Here is a 13,289-nt window from a genome sequence, read left to right as displayed (position 1 = left end):
TCTATTTGTGCTAACGATAAATTAATAAAGATTTCTACACAGAGTACAATGACTTTCATGAAATTTTTCTGACAGGATTTGGTTAACAGTGTGAATTTCACCCATAGATTATATACCCTTCTGATAATACCCCATATTTCTCTTGATGCAAGAAAAGTCAATAACCACACGGGTGAGGGACTTCCAGCCAAGATGGAGGTGTAGGTGGAAACACTGTGCCTCCTCGCACAACCAAGTTTAAAGACAACAAAGTTTTAGTAACAAAAACGCAACCAAAACACAGAAAACTGAACTATATGGAAGTCCGACAACAACAAACTATTCAGCCAGACCGGTAAGAGGGGCGGAGTCAGCGGCCGGTGGAGCAAGTCCAGCAAGAAAAAGCAGCAGGACCAACCCAGGAGCACAGGAGGCGGTTGGCAGATCCCAGGTGTGGGGTGGCAACTGGCAGACCCAGTGAGGGCACAAGACAGAGAGAGAGAGAGAGAGAAATGCCATTGCCCCCCTCTGATCCCACCCCCACATACAATGTCACAACCCAGTGACCTGGGTTGCCCCGCCCTGATAAACATCTAAGGCTCTGCCCCCCATACGTAATTGGTGTGAACAGACCAAAACATTATGGATCAAGAACACCTCAAAGCCCCAGAGCCAATACTTCTAAGCGACAAAGAGATAGCCAACCTATCAGATGCACAGTTCAAAACACTAGTGATCAGGATGCTCACAGAACTGGTTGATTTTAGTCACAAATTAGAGGAACATATGGAGACTAAACTAATTGAAATGAAGAAAAATGCACAGGAAACCAATAGTGATGGAAAGGAAACTGGGACTCAACTCAAGGGAGTGGACCAGAAGGAAGAAAAAATTACCAAACAGAGAAGAATGAAGAAACAAGAATTCAAAAAAATGAGGAGAGGCTTAGGAACCTCCAGGATATCTTTAAACGTTCCAACATTTGGATTATAGGGGTACCAGAAGCGGAAGAGGAAGAGCAACAAGTGGAAATCTTATTTGAACAAATAATAAAGGAGAACTTCCCCAATCTGGCAAAGGAAATAGACTTCCAGGCCCTGGCTGGTGTAGCTCAGTGGATTGAGCACGGGCCTGCGAACCACACGATTGTGGTTCAATTCCCAGTCAGGGCACATGCCTGGGTTGCAGGCCAGTTCCCAGCAGGGGACTCACGAGAGGCAACCATACATTCATATTTCTCTCCTTCTCTCCTTCCCTTCCTCTCTAAAGATAAATAAATAAAATCTAAAAAAAAAAAGAAACAGACTTCCAGGAATTCCAGGAAGCTCAGAGAGTCCCAAAGAAGTTGGACCCAAGAAGGAACACACCAAGGCACATCATAATTACATTAGCCAAGATTAAAATGAAGGAGAGAATCCTAGAAGCAGCAAGAGATAAGGGGACAGTCACCTACAAAGGAGTTCCCATCCTGTCAGTGGATTTTTCAAAAGAGACCTTACAGGCAAAAAGAGTCTGGAAAGTAGTCCAAATCATGAAATCCAAAGACCTACATCCAAGACTGCTCTATCCAGCAAAGCTTTCATTTAAAATGGAAGGGCAGATAAAGTGCTTCTCAGATAAGGTCAAATTCAAGGAGTTCATTATCACCAAGCCCTTATTTTATGAAATGTTAAAGGGACTTATCTAAGAAAAAGAAAATAAAAAATAGGAACAGTGAAAGAACAGCAAACTCACAGTTATTAACAACCACACCTAAAACAAAAGCAAACTAAGCAGACAGCTGATCAGGAGTGGAACCATAGAAATGGAGATGACATGGAGGGTTAGCAACAGGGGAGTGGGAGGAGGACAAGGGGGAGAAGGTACAGAGAATAAGTAGCATAGATGGTAGGTAGAAAATAGACTGGGGGGAGGGCAAGAATAGTGTGGGAAATATAGAATAAAGAATTTGTGCCCTGGCTGGTGTAGCTCAGTGGATTGAGCGCAGGCCTGCAAACCACAGGATCGTGGTTCGATTCCCAGTCAGGGCACATGCCTGGGCTGCAGGCCAGTTCCCAGCAGGGGACTCACGAGAAACAACCATACATTGATATTTCTCTCCTTCTCTCCTTCCCTTCCTCTCTAAAGATAAATAAATAAAATCTTAAAAAAAAAAAGAACTTGTGACACATGGTCATAAACTAAAGGGGGAGAATGGTGGGGGAGGGAGTGTGCAGGGTAGAGGGGTATGAAGGGGGGAATAGGATAACTGTAATGGCATAATCAATAAAACATATTTTTTTAAAAAGTCAATAAAATGCATAGCTGTGCAACGTTAATAACTATTCTGGATACCTGAAACTAATGTAATATTGCATATTTACTATATTTTAATTAAAATAAATTCACAGCCACAATATAGACCATATTCACAGGCCATAACAATAGTTATGGTCAGGCATTGATCTGTGAACCGAAAGTGATCTTCTTTAAACTAATATGGCCTATTAAAATTATCATACTTTCAATGTACCTTCTCTTATCACTCTGGGAGTGAAAAAAATGCTGCAAAGTTGAATATACACTAAAGGCTGGTTTTATCAAGCTAGTAATAAATTGAATTTTTGACTAGAATCAGTGATCATCTGTTTAAAAACTGCACATTTCTTTCCCCCATATTAAAAATCTTTAATATTTCTTTTTTTTTGGTGGGGAGGCTTTTTTTCATTGCTAATTCTACTACTAGTGGGTTCTAGTATTACTACAGAAATCTTGTATCTGAATTTTCTGAGGAAATAAAAATAAGTGATCAAACCCAGATCAATCATTCCACAGGAAAAGTAAAGCAATCAGATGGTAAGAGAAAGAGAAAGCCTTTCACAACAGAATCTTTACCTGTAAAATGGGGGCTTCACCAACAGAACTGCTGGCTGAAAATTTCCCCCTCTTGGTCCAGACATTCTCTAAATTCCTAATCCAAAGGCAGACATTTTTTCACACTTTTTGTAAAATGGACAGCTTTACAACTCTTGTTCCCTGGTACAGCTTTTCAGGATAATGAGTTCCCCGGCTGGTGTGGCTCAGTGGATTGAGCACTGGCCTGCGAACCAGAGGATCTCGATTTGATTCCCAGTCAGGGCACATGCCTGGGTTATAGGCCAGTTCCCAGCAGGGGACACATGAGAGGCAACCATACATTGATACTTCTCTCCCTCTCTCCTTCCCTTCCCATCTAAAGATAAATAAGTAAAATCTTTTAAAAAATAATAAAATAAAATATTTTAAAGAAAAGAATGAATCTAGCTTCCCCTAACTCTCAAATACAACCATCCCCATAGCTCTTCATATCACAATAACACGTAAGTGTCTTTTTTAACAGTTGTTCCCTCAAAGGAAGGGTCACACACTAAGGGCTCCTCCTCCTGAGACTTTTGTGCCCAAAGCTTACAAAGATCCTCTGGGTGGTGGCTGGCCCTGGTTCTGGACACTCAGTGGGCACCTACTTTTTTCCAGTGTCTTACCCTCAGCATGTCACTAAGGGGGAAAAGAACATAAGCAAGATGGGGTACAAGCTGAGTTGGTCTATCCAAGGCAGCTTCAAACTTTCTTCTTTCTGTCCTGTTCTTCCCATTCGCAGTAGTTGGGGAGGGAAACTTCAGTCCTTCCTAAGTCCTGATCCCCCCCCCCCCCCCCCCCCCCCCCTCCCTCCCCCCCCCCNCCCCCCCCCCCCCCCGCCGCCTCTTCCTTCCTCACCATTCACGTCACAATACCTCCAGGATAGGAATGCCTCACCTCACCTTTGTCTCCGCAGGTCCATCTGCTTCCTTCCTGAGCTTCAAAGGCAGGCCAGGGCCCTTGAGACATGGCCGGTGGGCTCTGGGGCTGGCGGAGCTATCCACACCTCCTGGGGTGTCCCTTCTCCCACCTGCCACCTGAACACTTTCCTTAAATATTTACCCCCGCTAAAAGTCCCATCTCACTCTGAAAGAGGATGACCCGCTACCTCACCAGCCCTTTGTCTGAAGCATCCAGACCGCACATCCTCACCCACAGAGCGTCATTCCTCATACAGGTAGGTGCACAGGGCGGGGGAGCCCCGTCCAGTAATGGGATGGGGTTAGGCGCGAGGTCCCTCCAGGAGCCAAAATTTTACGACCAAACTTGCAGGTCCTACTTCTGAGGTGGGGAGGGCGAATTCCGGGGGCGATCCTCGAACTCCGCGCCAGTGCCCGCAGTTCGAACGACAGCCTCCAGCCCCGACTCTGCGTACCTCCGCCTCCGACCTCCGATGCCCGGCCGCGTTAGAGGCCCGGCCGACGCCCGCTCCTAGCCGCGCCATGCCCTCCTCCATCCTCACCCGCTACCGCAGGCCGCCGCTCACCTGGCACGCTGGCATTGCCCGCCCCGCTCCGCACACGAGACCTTGGGTCCGGACGGTCTCAGCGGACGCCAGCCCCCAGTGAAGGAGGCGGGAAGGAATTCACCCGCCGCGGTGTCTAGAGCTCCGCTACCAGAACGCGCCGCCTCGTTTCTAAGGAACCGGGGTCTCTAGGAAGGGAGGCGGGGAGGGACGGCAGCGAGGGGCGGGAGGGGTGGGACGGCGGGAGATCTGCGCATGCTCCTTGACGGAGGAGTGGAACTGCGCTGGGAGGAGCCAGGACCCGTAGTTGCGCATGCTCGCTTGTTGTTTGGCGGGGCTGGGGGTTGGGGGAGCATGTGGGAGGGGGAGTTAAATACCCTGGCTGGAGACCTTGGTCATTCATTTCCGGTGGTGGAGTGGTTGAACCGTGAGTGTTACAACCTCGGATCTTTTCTAGCTGCATCGAGAGCAAGGCGGTTCTGCCTTGACCAAGTAACTGGGTTGTAGCATCGCCTGGAAGCGCCAAGGTTGCGGGTTTGATCCCAGGTCGTCAGGGCACACACAAGAGTCAAATAATGAATGCATCAATAAGTAGAACAAAGTCAGAGTAAGCAAGGAGATTCTAAAAACTGGTGGGTTTTGGTTGCCCAAGAATGAAGGGCTGCTGTAGGACAGCTCTATCTTTGCAGAAGGACAGTTCTCCTAAATTCGCTTGCCGAACTTCACGGCTTCCTAGATGTTCAGTTATTCCTTAGGTATTAGTACTCTTAAGGACTGTGGTCTCAGTCCGCATGATCTCTTTATTGGAGCCTATACCTACCCCCACAAATAAATACCATTTTGTAATAAGACTATCTTTGATTCACCAAATCCAATACAGTAGTGAAACCTGTAAACCTTAGTGTAAAAGGCCATGTGGAATGTAGGATTAGGGGTTATTTCTGCATGGGGAGCAGACAACCCCTGTTGTCTGACTCCTGGTGAGTCTGAACCCCTTCTCCCTCTAGCTCATTAGCCCTCTTTCCAGAGCAGCCTGTAATGACAGAACATGTCAGTTGAGCTGAGGCAGTTCCTATTGAGACCAGCTAACCAGCAGGGCTGTCCCTGATTTGGCAGGGGATAGAACTTCTCACCACTACTGTCACCTTCATGAGCTATGGGGGGCTTCCAGAGTGAGGAAAAATTGTAATCTCAAAGCTCACTTTTCTGATGGGATTTTATTCCCTATTTTTTCCCTTGGATTCTGAACTGCCAGACACAAAGGAGGCAGAATCAAAGTGTGTTTATGTTTGCTGTTTGTCTTAGTCATTGTTCAAAATTTCACTCTACAGCAGTTTCTTTCTTTTTTTTCTTCTGAGTGCACAAGTTTTATTTTGGGTGGTAAGACACTTAGGGATAAGGAACTAGGGTTTTAGAACTAAGAAATACTTGCCTTCCCTTTGTCGATTATCCTAAAAAAAAGTGAAAAATACAAACACATTCCATAATAAATTTAATCAGCAGACCAGGTGTAGGACAGTTGAAGACGTCATCATTTTCCAGCCCTAAAGAGTCACATGCAGTTACAAGCATTCGACATGTTCTGAGATGATGCTTCACACCAGGTAGGAAGACACTATTCCTTACAAACTTCAGTATATTGTGGATATACTAAAAAAAAAACAATACACACACACACACCCCCCAAACCAAACATTCCTAATATGGTGTAAACAAAGAAGCCATATTAAGAATTTTGCTGAGCCCTGGCTGGTGTAGCTCAGTGGATTGAGCGCGGGCCTGCGAACCAGATGATCGCGGTTCAATTCCCAGTCAGGGCACATGCTTGGGTTGCAGGCCAGTTTCCGGCAGGGGCCAGTTCCCTGCAAGGGATGCATGAGAAGCAACCATACATTGATGTTTCTTTCCCCTCTCCCCTCTAAAAAAAAAAGATAAATAAATAAAATATTTTTTAAAAAATTTGTTGTAATTTTCCCATGATGGAAAAATGTATTTATAAAATGTCTACGTGCTTCTCACACTCAACATTTACAATATGTTAGTTTTAATTAAAGAAGGAAAATGTTTATTACCAATAGAGAAATATTTCCTGTATTCGTAACATCTCCAGTATTGTTTAAATTTCCACATGGAACTGTCTGGAATAGAATATTTTATTTTTTTAAGATTTTATTTATTTATTTATCTTTAGAGGGGAACGAGAGAGGGAGAGAAGCATCAATGTATGGTTGCCTTTCGCACATCCCCTGCTGGGAGTTGGCCTGCAGGAAACTAGCCTGCAAACCCAGGCATGTGCCCTGACTGGGAATTGAGCCATGATCCTCTGGTTCAGAGGCCTGTGCTCAATCCACTGAGCTACGCCAGCCAGGGCTTCTACAGCAGTTTCTTAACAGTGGCCCTGTTGACACTTTGGGCCTGATAATTCTTTGTTGTGTGAACTGTCTGTGCATTAGACTATTTAGTGGCATTCCTGAATGCCACTAGGTATCAGTAGCACCCTGCCCCAGGTGTGACTAAAAAAATAACTCCTTTGCCTTGGCTGGTGTGGCTCAGTGGGTTGAGTGTCAGCATGGGAACCAGGGGGGCACTGGTTCGATTCCTGGTTGGGGCATGTGCCTGGGTCCCCAGTCGGCGGAGCAGGAGAGGCAACCACACATAGATATTTCTCTCCCTCTCTTCCTCCCTCCCTTCCCCTCTCTAGGAATAAATAAATAAAATCTATTTTAAAAGAAAAAGAAAAAGAACTCCATACACTGCCAATGTCCTCTTGGGGGCAAAATTGGTCCAGGTTGGGAAACTAGAGGGAAATCGCTCTAGCTTTATTTATGGAATCAAGGACTTACCTAGTACTTCACTCTTCTCTCTACACTAGCTTGTCCCTGAGAGTTCTGTAATCATCCTGTAAAATGCTTGAGTGAAACATTCTGTTAGTAAGTCTGGAAAGGGCTGGGTTAAGCTGCACATCTCTACATAGGATTTTTAGAGCTTTTAATTAGCTGATGATGCTCACTGTGACCACCCATGACAGCTCTCCTTATATATTGGACCAAGGAACCCTTTTCCAGTTCCAGGAACGATGTCTCTCTGATACATGGATCCACTTGCTATCCAGCAAACCTCCCTCTCTCGTGACTTTTAGCCAGCACCTGTTCCCTTCTGTTCCCTATACTCTTACCCATCCCTTCACCCCAATCCAAAGCCTGCATTTGCCTTGTCTCATGCCCACCCCATCTCCCTTACATCCCGTTGCTCATCCTGTTGTGCTCAACACTTCCTAAATATTTCTCAAACCTGTCCTCGTGTCTGGCCTGCTGCAGTAGCCTCATAGTTGATTTCTTTGTTTCCAGTCCTGCCTCCAGGTGGACAGCAGCATTAAGCTACTGCATCCCTCCTTTGCATCAAATCCTTATACTGTGGGGGCAGAGGAGGCAGAACGAGGCAAGCGCAGGCCGGTTATACCAAGGAGCACCCCCATTGAGACAGGGTGGTCACCTGTACCGCATCCCTAAGTGCCAAACACTGCCCTATGCATTTCAGAATCATCTACCACCATGGGGTAGAAGAATTGACCACATTTTAAGGATGGAAAAACTGAAACGGAGGAGGGTCAATTTCCCAGGGTTACCCAGTTAGTCAGGAGAACTAGGATTTTGAGCACAAGGTCTTTCTCCTCAGACTGACAGGAAGGTAACCTCAATACCCCTCAGAAAAGCTTTTTTTTTTTTTTTTTTTTTACTGTCTAGTGTTTGGGGTGAACGTTATTTGCAATGTTTTAAAATCTTATTTTGTGGGTACGAGGTCTTGTGGCCCAACTTTCTGAAGATGAATTTGCTTTTTCTTTGTCTCAGATAAAAGGTGTTTTGAGGGAGAGAATTGGTGCTTAAGTACCTATCCTCTTTGGGTGCTGAAAACACCCAGAGCCTTGACAGACCTTAAGGCACCAGGGGCCTAGGTACTTGTGAAGTGGGTTTAGAAAAGACAAAAACCCTGTGGGACACTGTATGACACCCAAGGGTGCCAGCCCCAATAAGACTAAAACAGAGACCAGGTACTCGTGACTGCTCATGATGTGTATTTTAATAAAAATAATTCTGTCAAAATACAACAGGAGTTTTTCATCTCTCAAGTACAATTTAATAGGATGTTTTGTGTTAGAATTCTCTCTAAACCCTCCCACACCCACGAGTTTCATGCTAATGCCAGGTATCAACTTGCGAGGACAAAGGCAGAACCAGTGTGCACGATGCGGAGGACGTCTGTGTCAGCTGTAGTTACTAATGGAGGAAAACCGATGCAAAAAGGTGGCGCCTCAGGCAGCCAGAGTCCACCATCTGGCCGCGGGTCTGGGTGCACAGGACTGGCGGTCGCGCGGGGCCCTGCTGCCCAGCTGCCACACAGTGTGCATACCTGAGTTGTAAGCAACCATGGGAACGTTCGGCTCCGACAGTTCTCTGCCCCACCTTCTTTGTGCTTGCTTAAGGGGGAGGAAGGTGCTGAGTGGACGAGCAGCCCCACTTCTCCATCTCTTGGTGTCCCCTTTTTGAAGGCCTGCATCCAGCCACAGGCCCACATAGGTGAAGATAGGGGGTTCTGCCTTCTTTGTGTGATCTGCCTATTTCCTTTCCCTCTGGAAGGGGCAATCATTTGGTGGCACAGAGGAAAAGGTAAATAAGGACAGCTGCTTCCCCAGAGCTGGACAACCCAACAGGGCTACCTCTTCCTCCTGACCCTTTGGGTTGAGTTTTTCACCAGGTCTCCTCCCAGGTGCTTTCCCCACTCCTGGCTCCTGGAAGTAGGCAGGTAAAACTGAGTGTGCATAAGGGGCTCCTCTGGCTGGCAGGCAGGCCTGAACTATCAGCAAGACAGTGGGCTCAAGCAGCTTGGTTGTGGTCCTCTCCACGGCTTGTGGGGCAAAGGCTTATGTCCCAAAGGTAAGCTGTCCAACTGGGACAGAACGCCCCTCTGGAGAAGAACAGAGTAAACAACTTGGACTCAGCTGAAACAGTGAGATAAGGCACAGAAAATGGGGAGATGGCCATGGGTACTGAGTGCAAGCCAGGCAGACACCCAACCCCAAACAGCACATAGCTGTCCCGAGCCCTCCTGGACCCTCTCTCAGATGCTCCGCACCCCAAGCCCAGGCACCTATCCCCATCCCTGACACACCCCTGAAAGTACCAGCTGCTCAGACCCTGGCTGGAGGCCTTCCTCACACTGCAAGCCTAACCCCTGACCTGCCATTCAGCTGTAGGGCTAAACTGCGTTGCCTAACCACAGGGATGAGGTTAGTCCCAACTCTGGTGCCAATCTGCTGTGTGACTTTGGCCAAGTCACTTAACCTCCTGGACCTGTTTCCTTATCTACAAAAGAGAGAACTGGTGGAGCAGATGTTCTCTGAACTCCATTCCAGCTGCAAATGCCTCCAATTTTAATTCCCAACCTGCTTGGCTCTGACCCTTTTAACTGATATTTCCAACCTCTGGGTTTGGAGGCTAGGCATCCTCAGCCCTGCACAACATGAGTTTTTTTTTGCAGACAGGACAACTCCCTGATGCGCCATGGTCTATGGGCTGTCAGCTGCCCTGGTGGGACCAAGAAAACAGCAATGTCTAGGATCATGTCCCATGCCAGAACTCAGACAGCACAGGGCCAGGTCCTTGACCCATCACCGGCAGCTGGTCCATCTCAATCATTTCTCTCACTGTCCAGCTGTGGGCCCAGCAAGGCCTGGTGGGCACTGAATATCTCAGGCCATCCCACCCTTTCCTGTGTCCACTGATAGAGAGCAGAAGCGTGCCCAGGCCAGATCCAGGTAGGGACTGCTTGTGTGCTCTGCCCCACTGTGAAGCAGGTGGGGAAATCGCAGGCCCTGCTGGTGCTCCTCTGGGCAGACTTCCTCCCTTTCCTCCTCCGGGGCTGTCAGTCCTCACCACAGATGGCCCACCCATGTCCTGGGAACCAGCTTAGCCCTTCCTTTCTTGATTCCCTGATGGCAGTACCAGGACTGTTTTTGACCCACCAGCTGTAAGGATCCATCTGACAGGGCTGGTGGGGCATCTGTACAGCTTATGAGGTCCCTTCCTCCGGCCAGAAATACTCAGAACAGTCTTTCCTAAGAGTGGCTGGGGCCAACTGCAGGGAGCTGCCTGGCACAGCTGCAGTGAGGCCTGGCCTAGGGGTCAAGGGTTCTAACCACTCCGGTGACTGGTAGCCTAAGAATCTGCCTCCACAAGGTCCTGGCTTCTCAACAGAAAGCATCGATTCCATCAGAGTTGTGCAAAGCCAGTGAAGATCCACGCAGGAAGAAGGCAGCCCCTGTACTCAAGGGCCTCAGTCCTAGAAATGGAGACTTCCTCCCCACAGCCTGACACACAGCAGCTCTCGGGTCGAAGGCAGGTAGTTTCCAGGCAATCAACTTAGAGTAAATGAATTATTTGGCCGTCTTAATAACAGGAGAAGGCAGGATGTTGAAAAGGAAAGAGAAAGAGGTGCAAGGCAGGCAGTGAAAGGCAGAGCAGAACGGGAGATAGCGTGCTGGCCAAGGACTCTCTAGTCCTTTGCTTTGCTGTGTAGCCCTGGGTCAACCCCTCTCCTTCTCTGGACCCCCAGCCCTACTGGTTTTCCACTCAGCCCAATTCTCTGGGGCCTCGAGACCCACACCTCTTGAATGCTTCAAACCAGCTTAGCCTGATCTGCCCACTAAGTGCCCCCACCCCAAAGCCTCTTGGGCTGCCCTGGGCTGCAGCTGGACCTGGGGCTCAACAAAGGGAAGCCTGAACTAAATCACTTGGCTGAGGTTACAGAGATGATTCTTTTTTAATGAATTGGACTCAAATAAAAACATATGGTGTCTGGACAGCCTCACCCAAGAGGTGCTGGACTAACACTACGATAAATACTGTGTCTTTTTGTAATATATATATTTATATATATATATAATCTCATTTTTTTACTTATGAAAATAATAAGCTATCACCAACTTGGATAGGCTTCATCACTAAATTAGCAGGAACCAGCTCAGCACAAACTCTCCAGAGATAAATACTGGTGGCTCAGTCATGTGGGAAAAAAGATTTAAAAAACTCCAACCCCTCCTCAAAACAAAACCCCCCTTTCAAAGTAGAAGGTGCTACATGAGAGAAACCAGCCGATACTGTGTCACAGGCCACTGCACGTGAAGGGGGAATGAAGGAGAGAGACTGAGGTGGGGAAAAAGGAAAAAGGAAAGGAAAGGAAAAGAAAGGAAAGGGAGGAGGCCAGGCAGGAGGAGTGGACTCTGCCCGTGGCTTCCAGGTCCCTGCGCCAGGTGCCTATGGAGGGCCAGGCTGCTCCAGCCCTGGGGCCGAGGGAGGGCCAGGAGGGGCCAGCCAGCATGGTCAGCTAGTGCAAGTAGTCGTCGACTCTGGCAAAGGAGCAAGATCCCAGGCCTGCGCGGGCCATGAGCCGTAGACATTCAGTTGCCTGGCCCAGGGCGAGCATCAGAGGGGGCTGCTTTGGCAGGTTCTGAGACTCTGTGGAGGAGAGACAAGGCTAGTCACTGCCCTGCTCAGGGCTTGGGCCCAGGTCAAAGTTCCCTTGGGAGCACAAGGCAGAAAAGAGTGAACAAAATCTCTTGGACAAGAGTGTTCACCTGTGTCTGTGAGCATGTCCCAGCCACCAGGCCATGGCCTTGTAGCCATGCCAGAAACCCAAGGACTTAGGCCTTCTTCAGAGCAATGGGCCGCCCTGGGCCCATGGGCACAACCTAGGGCCCATCACAATGCAGCCAGACAACTCAGCTGGGCAGAGGGCAGTCAGGATTTGGGTTCAGCCACTGGAGCCCAAGAGTCCTATGGGCCACCAGAGAGCTCCTGGGCAGAGCTCACTGCCCCGATTTGGACAAACATCAGCAATTCCTCTGGAGAGAAGAAAGGAGGCCACCCAGAACTGATGGGCAAGCTTCTACTTTTGTTAGATCCACTCACCTAAAATGGCGCTGTTGAGGGCAGCACACACAGGCTCCCTCTGGATGGGGTCAAGCTGCTGGCCAACTGGGCAGCTCCAGGGGTCAGAGTACGCCAGCAGGCTAAAGGCATCCTAGGGGACAGGGCGCTCTTGAGACGACTGTGGACATACCACACACACACTTCCATGGCCCCACAGGACTCAGGGCTGTGTGGTGTCCAGTGAAGGTACAACACACCCCACTATTGGGTCAGAGAGGGCTGTGCCCTCCCTGGAGCCTAGAAAGAGTGCCACGCAGCCTGGATGTCCATTTCCCCCGTAGACTTGACCGGAGCCCACTCTGTCCTGGTACTGCTGTTCCAAGGGCCCTCCCAGAGCCACCCTGCCCCCATTACCAAATGGGGACCCTCTGTGTGTGAGGCCCTGGCTTGTTCTGTACCTGCAGCATCTCCGTGTGGGCCAAGTTCTTGCCATACTCCCTGCCCAGCTGCTCACTCAGTGCCTGCAACTCGCGGCCAAACAGGATTATCCTTTCTGTGGCAGCCTGGTTGCCCCCACAGAGCTGCCGCCGAGGATGCCCATCGTCTGCACCCAGAGTCCAGCAGAGAACACATCAGGAGGGGTGAGGAGAGAAAGGGAGGACTTGAGGGGGTCTCAAAGGGAACAGGGCAAGAAGGACCTTAGGGGTGAGGGGGTGCAGCTTCTGCAGGAGGCAAGCGAGGGCTGGGAGGAGCATGGGGGCCATCCATAGCTGAGCTGCTCTTCAGGAGACTCAAAAGCTTTCCCTCTTCCCACCCTGTACAGATACGCGCAGGCTCATAAGGGTGCCTACTCTCACGAACTCCTACTAGCCTCAAACACAGGGGCCCCGGTATTGGCAGCAGGCCAGGCCTTCCTACCTCAAGTACTCATTCATAATTGGCTAAGGAGGCAGCAGATCAGGTCTGGCTAGAGCCTCTCAAGCTGCCAAAGCCTGCCCATTCTAACCCCCTCCCAGGGGGCAGGGGCATCTGGACTGAGTGTTACG

General features: G+C 49.0%; 2 protein-coding genes across 4 annotated transcripts in view; both read right to left on the bottom strand.

Moving 5' to 3' along the window:
• The window catches only part of GFOD2 (Gfo/Idh/MocA-like oxidoreductase domain containing 2), a 36,802-nt gene extending 32,262 nt beyond the window's left edge, over positions 1-4,540 (bottom strand). The window contains exon 1 of one of the 3 annotated variants that reach the window (XM_037041485.1): positions 4,316-4,540. The gene's annotated coding sequence lies outside the window, so the exon portion shown is untranslated. Of the gene's footprint in view, positions 1-3,755; positions 3,876-4,315 lie in introns of those variants that run through there. The other 2 variants (XM_037041484.1, XM_037041486.1) reach the window with 2 other exon arrangements.
• Positions 4,541-8,370: 3,830 nt separating this feature from the next.
• Positions 8,371-13,289, bottom strand: part of RANBP10 (RAN binding protein 10) — a 61,092-nt gene continuing 56,173 nt past the window's right edge. Inside the window, exons 12-14 of the mRNA XM_037041482.1 lie at positions 12,702-12,847; positions 12,283-12,394; positions 8,371-11,829 (exon numbers count right to left, since the gene is read on the bottom strand). Of these exons, the coding sequence (XP_036897377.1) occupies positions 11,699-11,829; positions 12,283-12,394; positions 12,702-12,847 (389 nt within the window). The 3' untranslated portion in view covers positions 8,371-11,698. The remainder of the gene's footprint in view (positions 11,830-12,282; positions 12,395-12,701; positions 12,848-13,289) is intronic.

The sequence above is a fragment of the Sturnira hondurensis genome, unplaced genomic scaffold (genome assembly GCF_014824575.4).
Source record: "Sturnira hondurensis isolate 20B ecotype Veracruz unplaced genomic scaffold, ASM1482457v3 Scaffold0003090, whole genome shotgun sequence".
NCBI lineage: Eukaryota > Metazoa > Chordata > Mammalia > Chiroptera > Phyllostomidae > Sturnira > Sturnira hondurensis.
The sequence above is the reverse complement of the archived record's forward strand: the minus strand, read 5'-3'. Positions and strand labels throughout refer to the sequence as shown.